We start from the raw sequence: 12,065 nt of genomic DNA on the forward strand, positions 1-12,065 counted from the left end.
TGAAAAATGTGATCTGGCACTGCTGCCATTTGTATTGAAGTGATGCTATGTTGAAATCTGAAATGTTGTCACCAATGTTGAAATTATCCTGGCTTTTGTATATGTTCTGGCATTTGTAATGCTGCCATTTGTATATGTTTTGGCATTTCTATATGCTCTGGCATTTGTATATGCAAAAATTGAACAAGATAATGAACAAGAAAAGAAAAGAAGCACAATTGCCAAAAGAAGTTTTCACTGATCATGAACAAGATAAGCCATTGGGCATTTGGAGACAATATTTCAAGGTCTAGTGAACATTATCCAAAAGAGCACACTGTTTGCAAAGTTACATCAGTGCAACAATAACAAAAGGAGATGCAGTAGTTCCCTGAGCAAGTGAAAAAACAAAGGTCTAGTACATCAGCAACTTAGTAGTTCCCTGAGCAAGTGAAATAAGAGAAGCTTGGCATTGCAGATGCAGCAGTTCTTTTCCCCCTTTTTGCTCCAGTTCCTCTCCCTCTTGCTGAACTTGATGTAGCTGCTGGAGGATGCACTGAGGATGGCCCAGATTCTGATGTTGCAGCTCTCTTCCTTAGAGGCTTGAAAGATGTTGCAGCTCCAGTTCCTCTCCCTCTTGCTGCAGTTGATCTAGCTGGTGGTGGTGCTGGTGCTGCTTGAGGAGTTGATCTAGCTGGTGGTGCTTGGGGAGTTGATGCAGTACCACCAGCAGTAGTACTTTGAGGTCCCTGAGAAGAATACAATGTAATTCCGGAAAAGCAGTTTCATAATGGAAAATCAATTAAATCAGGGAGAAATATAATACAATGTAATACCTCAAATGTTTTCTTCATTTTCTTTGCTAGATGTGCATTCTTCCTCTTGCCTTTCTCAGGATTCTTCTTGCATCCTGACTTGTTATGTCCTGGATTTCCACACATGGAACACTTCATAATGATGCCATGCTTGCTCATTTTCTTCCCCTTTGGTTTCTCCTGTTCTTCTCTCTTCCTATCATTCTTTCTTGGCCTTCCTGGCATTTTCATCCTCACATAATCAGGTGCTACAGGCCTAGGATTTTGTGACACTGGCCACATCTCCTCACCTTCCACAGGCTGCAAGCAGTGCTCATATATTGTGTTGAACACCTCAACAGAATAGCAAGGATTAATAAAATCATCAATTTGCTTCTGGCATTTGTATATTGCACTGATTGCATGGTGGCAAGGAAGCCCTGCTAGCTGAAAGTACCCACATGAGCATGTTCTTTTGTCAAGATTGACTGTGTATTGCCTTCCCCTCCCATTGATTTGCTTAACCTCAGAACCATCTTCTCCATTCCACAGCACCTCAAGCCACTGGGTCATTGCAATACTTTTTTTCAGCTTCTTAAATATGGCAGGGCATATTTTTCCTGTAAACTTCTCTCCTTTCAATCTTTGTTCTTGAATTCTCACTAGTATTTTCTTCCTAATTTTCTCTAGCATAGAGATTATAGGATAGAACCTAGCATCCACTATAGCATTATTGAATGACTCACAGAGGTTGTTGTCTACTGATTCACAGTTTGAACCCACTGGAAAAATGCCCTAGCCCAATGAACAGGTTCTGTTCTCATTATGTCTTTAGCCCCTTCAGGTGTCTCCTGTGCTAGCTTGGCTTTGTAGTAGTTGAAGTCTTGCCTATTTGAAGCTTTGGCAACTGCCCAAAATTTCTTCTGCCACTCATGATCTCTGTGTTTCTTCCTCCAGTTAGCATATATGTGTCTAGCACACATCCTGTGCTGTGCAGCAGGAAGATAATCCTTCACTGCATTTAGTAGGCCCTTCTGCTGATCAGAAATAAACACCCAGCCTTCTCCATTGTTGTTGATATCCAGAACTTTAATGAGCAAGGCAACAAACCACTTCCAAGATTCATTTGTTTCCTGCTCAACTACATCCCAAGCCACAGGGTACATCTGATTGTTAGCATCTCTTGCTATGGCACATAGTAATTCACCTTTTACTGCCCCTTTGAAAAAACACCCATCAAGGCCTATAACCTTCCTGCAACCAGCCTTGAAACCTTTCTTCAAAGCATTGAAGCAAACATAGAAACTATGAAAAACACTTTGTTGTTTGTTTGTTGGATCCATACATACAGCAACAGTGCTTCCAGGATTGCTCCTAAGCACCTCAAGTTGATAGTCAAAAACTCTAGTGTACTCATTCTCCATTCCAGACATCAATCTATCCATCACAATTTTCTTTGCATGCTTGCACTTGGAGGTTGAAACATCAGCAAACATGTCTTGTAGAACAGTTGCTTTAATGCTTTCAATTTTCCACATTGGATTTGCTAATATGAAATGTTCATATCTTTGTGCAATGACCTTTGCAGTAACAAGTTTGTTGCATCTATTCTGTGCACATTCATGAAAATCATTGTAAGTTATCACCTGCATTCTTGATGTTCTTGATGTATTGGCTGCATAGATTAGCCAAGGACAACCAGGCCATCCACACTTGGCCCTCACCCTGTCATTCTCAGATTTAACAAACCTGATGCTTCTCTTTGTAACAAGACCATATTTTCTCAAAGCTTTGCACAGCTGGTTTTTGCTTCTGAACACCATGCTTACTTCAAAATGAGGTATCTCAGTATCATTGTTATATCTTGGAAACTGGCTCTTCCTCTTCACTAATTCTCCATCTGAATCTTCATCATAACTGAAATCTTCATCATCTGAATCATAGTTCCAGTCACCTTCTTCTCCTTCTAATTGTTCCTCCATATTTGCAATGAGATCAATTGGCACTAGACCTGATGCATCTTTTCCAATCCAACTCTTACTGTCTCTCATTCTTTTTTTGAACTTCCTAGCATGCCTCCTTAGCTCCACAACCTCTGAATCCTCTCCACTGTCATCAGTATGTGCAATATATTCAACATCTGACTCTGAATCTGTCTCTACTTTGTCTTCATCATGCCCTGGAGCAACTGGAGGTACATTTTCAGCATGTGCTACTCCATACATGCTAGGATCATGCCCTACACCAACTGAATGCTGACTTGGATCCAACACTTGAGAGTATGCAACTTCATCATGCACTGCAGCAACTGAATGCTGGCTTGGATGCTGCACTTGAGGATATGCAACTTCATCATGCCCTAGTGCAATTCTTCTGCCTTGTTTCTTCACTGGGCTTCTTATTACTTCTTTTATAACACCAGCATCATCAGTAATGAGCACATCCACTTGTTCTTCTTCAGGAGCAGTGATGATAGCATCAGGTTCTTCTTCACTGTCTTCCTCTGCATTGATTTCTTCCTCAAAATCACTGGAACTGGTACTGTGCTCACTATGCTCTTCTTCTCCATGATACTCAACATACACATCAGCTACTGAACCAGCAGGAATGTACTCTGCAATTCTCACACAACTGCTGTCATCACTAAGAAACATCAAACCATTAACCAGTTCTTTTCCAGGAATCAAAAAAATAAAATTTCATTGATTCTTTCACTGCAGTGTGATCCTTCAGAAATCCTTTCAATTCTTGCAGAGACAACTTGTCCCTCTCTATCTCTGAGAATGCCTCATCTCCTCCAACATAGCTAATATTAGGCCCAATTCCGATGAATTATCCACCATAATGGAATAGGACATTCAGTATCTCATGAGGGTCCATGGTTTACACTGTAATAAACAAACAATGCAATGGATTATTACCTAACCATGCTTGAATCTGTGGAAAATCGCTAAAAAATCTAGCCTTTTTCGCCCAAAAGATCAAACCCCAATCCCATGGATAAACCCTAGCCCGAAACTGAGCCAACACATGACAAGTACTGGCAGCGGGAGGAGGAGGGCATAGATAGGGTTACCTTGCTGCTATGCGCGCCGCCGCCGCGTCTGGATCGTCGCCGCACCGCCGATCAACCGCCGCTCGCCATTGATGACGCCAGACAGAGGTGGTTGAAGGCAGGGGGACGCGAATTGCTCAAGGTAGCTAGGTTTGGGCCTCTTTTATTGCGGGAATGGACGACCAGACGGGCCACTGTGGGCCGGCTCAGTTATTTGCACGCGCCCGCGCGTAGCAACTGCACCATTTGGGACAAAAAAATAGAGATCCCGGCCACGTCAGACACTCCCCGTTTGGATAGCGTTTGAGGGTTCGATTTAGACCGGGATTAGTCAGTTCAGGGTGCGAACGACAGGGATTTGGAGGTTGGGGTTTGATTCGCCGAACCTCTACAAGATCAAGGTTTAAAATGGACTTTTTTCCAGAGCTGCCACCCTGGAGTCGAACGCCACGAAACCTGCTCGCGGGAGGGATCGTGGCACCATCCCTGTGACAACATTCCCTATGTCAAACACGATTTTGCAACATTGAACAATAAATGATGAATACCCATCACTGTCAGTTCCTCTCTTTAGTAGAAGGCTCGCTTATTCAATATGTGGGTTGACTTTCGGTCATCAATGCTCCCTTCAATAACTCTCATCTCTCAAATGGTGGTATATATGGTAGGGCACTCCCTGCTAGGTATTTCCACCTATCTATGATGGTCGTTACTCCGGTCTCTTCCCACGTTACCAAGGTCTCACAGAAAGGGACGAGGAGCAACGACCCCCTACGAATACAACCAGTATCATTCCTCTCAGAACATCCCGCATCTCTCTTTGTTATTTGGACCATTGGTGATGGTCGTCCTTCTCCTTCTCCCCTACTTTACCAAGGGCTCAGAGGGGGAGAACGAGAAGGACCGACCCCCTACGACAACGGTCGGTATCCTTTCTCTGACAACATCTCTTACAAAGGGAGCACCGTCGGACTGAAATTAAACGCAGATATCGAATATCAATGTTGACATACGTGTGGCCCCTAAACCCCTAACCTAGAAGACAACTCGACACCATTTCACCCTAGTCCTAACCTGAACCCCAAACACGTTCAAGCTAGAGATCATTACTAAGCAGAACCATTTACCTATATAACTGCAGTAGCATACGAACTCTACACAGGAACCTATCAACATGAGCAGAAAACTATGAACTTGTATAAATTGCAAACAATCTCTCATCTCACCGCCCTCCCACCCCTCCCCCACCCGAACCCTGCCCTCTCATTCTCCTCCTTTCTCTCAAACGTCAACCGCCACTCCCATCCGTCTCAATTCTCCCCTGATCTATTTGTGCCTGACTTCCAATCCTATAGTTTTTCAATAATTTTTTTATCACAAACTATATCAATCATCGATCATAAAACAAATATTAAGATTATTAAAACACACACACTTTCCCGCAAAAAAAACACACACACAGACACACACACACACACACACACACACACACACACACACACATATATACAGCTGGATCCACACATATGCATATACCAAAGTTATATATAAAATAAAGAAAAACACAATAGATATGCGAGCTTGATCGGTGCAGAGGGCGGCAACGGTAGCAGTGACGAGCTTGATGGGGTGCAAAATTTGAAGACGAAGGGGTCGGGTGCATGGCTAGCCATGATCTATAACTCAAGCGTAAGCTGAGTGTAAATAGAAGCGAGGCGAAGCGTGTCCTGCTTTACAAAGGAAAGAAATAATAAAAATATAATCCGAGAGCCATACGTGTGTACTCGGTTTATACAAACTGCCGTCGCGCTAGCCGTTAAACGCACGGACGACGGCCAGGTGGTAAGAAATGTACCCGAGAGCCCTATGTAAACCGGGTACTTTTAAATTCAGTTTTGCTAAGTCTCAGTCAACTTAGACTTCATTGTATCTCAGTCAATGCTATATTTCTTTGATTTTGCATGGACATTCGTACGAAAATTTTCTTTTCAGTTTTTTCTTTTTTTATATACTAAAACACTTGATTGAGACTTGGTTAAGTCTCAGTCGACTGAAGACCTAAGATACATCCTTTTAAATTTTCTGCCAAGAATTTTGTGTAAGCCAAGGTGTTTTTCCACGGCCTCTTGACTTACTGGTACGTAAGTCGAGTTCACTTTTGTTACCGTGTGTGCTTTGATCTGTACTCGACTTACACCATTTCGATAACACGTGTTTTTACACTCGGCTAATGTGCAGGTACATGGCAACGTGTGATCTTTTTAGTAATATCTAGTTTTTTTAATATAATATAGACGCAGACGTTGACATATATATACATTCATCTCTGTAAACACACATGCATGGTCTACTCTTTTAAGTATCTTGAGAGACTGAGACGACATATTATGTTAAGATTGATGAAGTTGTCATAAACGTCTTTGTAGTCGATCGAAACATCTACTCTAAACGCACGACCGTCGACAAGACTAAAATAAATCCAAAAATATTATGAGCACAAGTGTTAAGTTTAGTACTTAAACCTCGATGTGTTGAGGATACCACTATCTCTTCTAGTGATATGTATCGATATGTAGAGCACCAAAACATTGCAAGTCGGAGGGAAAAGAAAAGTACTTAACAATTGTATCTCATGAACTTTTTTTTTTGCGTAGATCTCATGAACTTTCTACATCCACATGCAAATATAACCTGAAACGCATCGAGCTAGGTAATCAGACAATTATAGTGTGGTCAAAAAAGATATCTACCAACAGGAGACGTACAATTTCCCATACAAACTAGTAGCACTATGCCTCGATCCCATGCATACAGCAGCCTCGAACGCGCTGGCGAAACGCTGACTGACATGATGACGCTGATCAGTTCCCGGCCGGTGGCGGTGGTGGCCAGGCGAGCTCGAGGCCGCCGAAGTCGTCCCACGCGCCGGTGGAGGCGAGCGCCTGGTCGCAGCCACCCCACGGGGCCGCGAGCCCGTTGTAGAGGTGGTCCGTGGTCGCCGGTGTCCAGGGGAACCCGCCGAGCCCGAGATCGAACTGCGGCAGGAAGACAGGGCCGCCTTCGGTGAGGAACGGGAAGACTGGGAGCGGGTGGTTGGAAAGAGGGCGCGTCTCGTGCAGTTCCGGCTGCGGCGAGTCAGAGGAGGTCGTCTGGGGCTCGGCGGAGCGCTTACTGCTGCCGCGGCGGCGGCATGCCCCGCCGACGGGGACGTTGCGCAGCGTGCCGCCTTGCGTCCAGTAGCGGCGGCAGGTGCGGCAGTAGTGGCGCGGCTGCGTGGTGCTGTAGTTGTTGTAGTAGCAGAACTTGGTGTCGGTGGAGCTGCACCGCGGGCACTCCAGCTTCTGCTGCTGCTGCTGCTGCTGGCTCTGGCCGCTGCCGTTCTTCTTGCCCGGCGCGCTCTCCTGGACCTGATCACCAGTTCACCACGCGCGCGCATCAGTACGTGGAGTTGACGTACATGTAGTCATGTAAGTACGCAGTGAGAAGCGCAGTGACTGACCTGCGGGAGTGCCCGTGGAAGCTCAGTAGCGTCGGAATCTTCCGCGGCGAACGGGCGCTTGGTGCCGGCGTTGGAGCTGGCGGCGGGGAGGAGGGAGGTGGAAGCTGGAGCCATCCTTTGCGGTGCGAGCAGAGCAGCGCATGCCCCGGCCGTCGCTTAAAAGGAGCTGCTGGCGTGCGCGTGGTGATCACACGCTAGCTCTAACCGATCGAGCTACTCGTAGCTGACTAAGTAGGGAGAGAAAGGAGAGAGTGAGACGTAGCGGTCAGTGTGAGCTGGACCGATGGGCGGCAAGCGGCGGCGGCAATCAGCTGATGATGGAGCTGACGGATCGATCGACGGGAGCGGTTGGGTGGTGGTCGTGGCCTACTAGTAGTAGCCTATGCGAGGCCGTTCGTCCAGTTGGGGCCGCTATACATAGAAGCCGGCGGCGGGGCCCGAGGCCGAGGGTGACGCGGCATGGACGTAGGACGGCAGAACTAGATGCTCTTCTTGCGCTCGAAGGTAGCTTCCCCCACCGTGCACGGTGCCAGGGTGCACCCCCACTCCCACCCGCGTCGCCGTCGCGTTCCATGTCTGGGACGACCGGCGACGGGGACCCGACGCGCACGGCCATGCCTTATTAGCAAAAGTATAGGAGTAGGAGCGTTCAGTTCGCCGAGGAAACCGAACGGCTGGCCGGGTGTGGAGAGGAGACTCGAGAGTTCTCGGTCGTGGTGGATGGATGGAATCTTGCAAGTTCCCGCTGGCGGTTAACCAGTCCGGTCCAGATGTGCATGTAGACGTGCTCCCGCGGCACTGTGCCGAATACTGTGATCGACGAACGCGACCCAACTGCTCTGTACGTCTATACGTGATCGGCGAGTGGGCGTCGTCGCAGCAACATCTGCCGTCGCCGCCACCGGGCCACTGCGCAGGCGGCACGAGCGGCGGCGCCGGCCGGACACGCGGTGATACCGACGCGTGCATCCACTGTGCTTTGCGTGCGCGGCGGGCATGAACGAGGAGCGATGGGGGCGGGTCGAGGTCGGGTCGGCGTTAATGGGGGCGGACGCGAGCTGGCGGTCGCGGGTCGTCGTCTCCTGTGCTCTGCTCGTCGCGTCAGGGTGACGCGACCTAGGGCCCGCCGGAGGTTGGCGAGCTAGGCGGGAGAGACGACAACGGGGGACATGGTCGGTGCCGCCTTTTCTACGCGGCGGGGCCACACGCTGACACGCGAAGGCGACGGCGCTGTCACCGACGTGGGTTTTGTTTCTGCGTTTTCTCGTGGCTGGTCGATGCTTATGCGCAGAGGGCGCGACGGTGAATCTCGGACGGAACGACACGGCCGCTCCTCGCTGCCGACGGCGCGATTCCGTGTCTCTCGTCAATGATCGCTATAGTGGCTCCTCTGCTCGGCGTTGTTAAGAGTCAAGTTGATGTTTACCCTTCTGATCTACTCTTCCTAATCACTAGTGTCAAAAACGCTCTTATATTATGGGACGAAGGAAGTAGTTACATGCAGAAAAACAAACGGTTCTGCTAAAGTACATCGAGATGTGTCCTAAGTATTGCATATCTAAATCATCAGTTTTGCTAAGTCTCGGTTGACTGAGACTTCGTTATATCTTAGTCAATGCTATACTCATTTGATCTTGCATGAAGATTCATACAACTTTTTCCTTTTTTTCCTTATATATATATATATATATATATATGTCACTTGACTGAGACTTGTCTAAGTCTCAGTCAACCGAGACCTAACCACACCCATAAATCATATATCATTCATTTTACGAGAGATTTGTACCTGTATTTTCATGAAAAAAAATTATATTTGATTGAATTACTTAAATGTGCAATAACTAGGGACATTTAGATGTGGCATATACCGACAAAAAACAAATTTGGATATTTGGATATTTTCCTCGTAAAACTTTCTCTTTTACCAACTCGATTCTCCTTTGAAGTCATGCCCTTAGCTGAGCAAGCCCACCATGGCCGAATTTCGGTGCTCGGAAGGTCACTGGTGTTGCTGCAATTCCGGCACCATTTAGCTTGACTGCAGTGCTCCACGCCATCGTACTCCAGAGAGAGGGAGAGAGAGCGGCAGGAAAAAATTAATCTTTTGCCGAGACTTTGCTTTTACTTTCGACAATTCAAATTTGATCGACGATGGATAGTTGTCTTCAATTTGTTGAGGAGTTAAACCGAATGCGGGTTTAGTTGCTGCATAATGCTTCACACAAGAGAAAGGGCAAAGGCAGTGATTGACAACCCTATCCGCCATCGTCGCCCATCCCTCCTGCAGCTGCTAGGGCATGTTCCCACGCAAAGCCTGCGTAGTGGCCGCTTCGGCAGCGATGAGGAGTCTTCGATCAAGGGTGGCTTGCTTGGAGGTGTTACTGTGAACAACAAAGGAGTTGATGGCTCGGCTGTCGGTCTTCATCAGGTGGTGCTCGAGTGGCATTGGTGAAGCCTACGGCGGCTGGAGGGATCCATGGCAATGATCTTCAATTGCGGCCTGACCTGGCTACTGGCTAGGTCACCCAAGAAGAGGTCGTCAGTGCAAGGTCCTGGACTGCGCCGCACCCATCATCAGATCCAGACCTGTCACACATAAGCAAAAAAATTGTTTTTCATGTTTTTTTAGGGAAAATTTGTTTTTCATGTTTGTCTGAGGGAGCCTTCATGTTTGATTTGGGGTAGCAAGGCGACGACGTTGGCGAGTGTAGATATAAAAAATAATGTTCTTCCCGCCCTATTCCCGTACCGTTGATATATTTATCACCAGCGAAAAGTTTGTAGAGCCATGTCTCCAGCAGGACTTCGGGGATCCGGTTGATTAGGTATTTTTGATTAACTAAAATAACATCTTTTCAAGAGGTTAAACACTTCTAGAAATTCGATTCATCGTAGACCTGCAAATTTCTTTGGTATATGTCTGTTTGTATGTCTGGACGTGGCCTCCCTTGGGATGTCCTATGACAGCACAATTACACATTTACACGCCCTGAACAGTATTCCACACTCTGGTGAGATAGTGAGAAAAAATGGACCGCGCCGTCTACGAATGCGAGTGCGTCTCACACACGAAACACGTACGCATTCCTACGCGTGTGTGTGGGTCGATCCGGCGCGCATTACGAGGTACGGATGAAGCGCCGAGCATGTTGTGCTGGGTGCAGTCCAGTGTAAACGTGAGTTGAGTGTGTCGGCAGCTTGGAGCAGTAGCAGGAGTGCAAGGGAGGCTGAATAGAGAAATGTCGTGCACTTTCGGCGCCGCACGGACGTCAACCGCTGAATCCAGAGGCGTGCAGTCTTCCAAAATTCTCGGCTTCATCCATTCCATTCCCATCCGTGCGTGCGTGCGTGCACAAAATAAATAATGCTGCAATGATCGAGTGATGATTAGTGCAGGCGTGCGTAGGAATCATTTACCAGTTCCTGCATTGCACGCGCATCCGCCAGGAGAGAATGTTCAGGCCACCAACTCGCTTGCAACTGAGGTCAAATTCTTCTTCAAAAAATAAGAAAAGTTAAGGTTAAATTAGTTACAGTCCAAACAAAACGAATTAAGATGGGCGCTGAAGCATTCCTCCACAGGCCACTGAGAAGACGTACTCCCTCCATTTTTATATACAAGGCCACTATGGAATATACGTTTCGCATCTATATAAGGCCACCAACCGTAATCGAGGCAAATTTAATGATATTTTCTCATACTAGCAACTTGTTTAATAGTTGCATGCATGTAGTCATAATGACAGTCAGTTACTTCCTCCACTCAGTTTTCTTCCATACATGTGGGGTATTAATGATCTTAGTAAACCAAAAGAAGAATTGACTTGCAAAGCAGGTATTAAATTTTACATTGGTACCTGTAATTTAAGTTTGTGGCCTTGTATATAAAAATGGAGGGAGTAATAGCATTACTAACAGGACATGTATAGAATAAAAATAGGGCACTCAAAATCAGTTTTAGGGAGTCACAAAGAAATAAATATAAGTTTTAGGGCACCAAAATGTTGATTCTAATGCACTCACAAAATTTCTGGCTTAGCAAATAATTTAAAATAGGGCATCCCAAAACAACTTGATCAGGCATCCAAAATAACTTGATCATTGCATACTTTGGTCCAACCATTCAAACATTTAAACTTTTAAACATGCAAACTTAAACATAGAATACAAACAACTACTCATGACTAGAGCGCTGAAGCCTAAAGATCGTTCCAGTCAATGTCATCATCCTCGTCGTCATGGACTGCATCGTCCGACTCGACATTATCACCCTTAAGGGGCCAACCTCATCCTCCTCCTTGATCGCCTTGATCCATGGGGATATTGGAGCTCCTAAATCAACTCATATGTGGGTAGTAAGTGGCGTGTCCCGGTGTGTCTAGAAACCCATCACGTTGGACGCGGCCCATCTCAGAGCACTTTCAATCTTTCTTTCTTTTTTTCTATCTCTTTCCGTTATCCCCATGAATATGGCCGAACAATTTGAAGAACACGACTACGTGTTGTCGTGTACGGACAAATGAAAATTTTAAGCGGACACATCCAGACAGCCGTGTGTGTGGACAAATGATCAAATTAGCTAGTCCGATTGAAGATGCTCTAACCCTAATGAATTCAGACGTTACAATTGATTTTCCTGAACAAGAGGATCACGCCTTGAATGGAACCACAAGTGGGATGATGCAATTGCCTGCCCCATTTTCTTCATACAGAAAACTGTCTCCTGCCGACCAAC

At 46.4% G+C, this 12,065-nt stretch overlaps 1 protein-coding gene across 1 annotated transcript; it reads right to left on the reverse strand.

Annotated features, from left to right (window-relative positions):
- Positions 1–6,211: 6,211 nt before the first annotated feature.
- LOC100415886 (dof zinc finger protein DOF1.7) lies at positions 6,212–7,720 on the reverse strand. Its single transcript, XM_044598322.1, has 2 exons — positions 7,328–7,720; positions 6,212–7,235 (listed from the first exon to the last, which is right to left on the reverse strand). The coding sequence occupies exons 1-2, from the start codon at positions 7,439–7,441 to the stop codon at positions 6,690–6,692; spliced, it is 660 nt and encodes a 219-aa protein (XP_044454257.1). The 5' UTR covers positions 7,442–7,720; the 3' UTR covers positions 6,212–6,689.
- Between the last annotated feature and the right edge of the window lie 4,345 nt (positions 7,721–12,065).

This window comes from Triticum aestivum, chromosome 2A (genome assembly GCF_018294505.1).
Source record: "Triticum aestivum cultivar Chinese Spring chromosome 2A, IWGSC CS RefSeq v2.1, whole genome shotgun sequence".
In the NCBI taxonomy this organism is placed as follows: Eukaryota; Viridiplantae; Streptophyta; class Magnoliopsida; order Poales; family Poaceae; genus Triticum; species Triticum aestivum.

Coding starts and splice junctions, on each gene's coding strand:
- LOC100415886 (XM_044598322.1), bottom strand. CDS start 7,441: ATGGCTCCAGCTTCCACCTCCCTCCTCCCCGCCGCCAGCTCCAACGCC. Junction 7,236..7,327: donor TTCCACGGGCACTCCCGCAG/GTCAGTCACTGC, acceptor ACTGGTGATCAG/GTCCAGGAGAGCGCGCCGGG.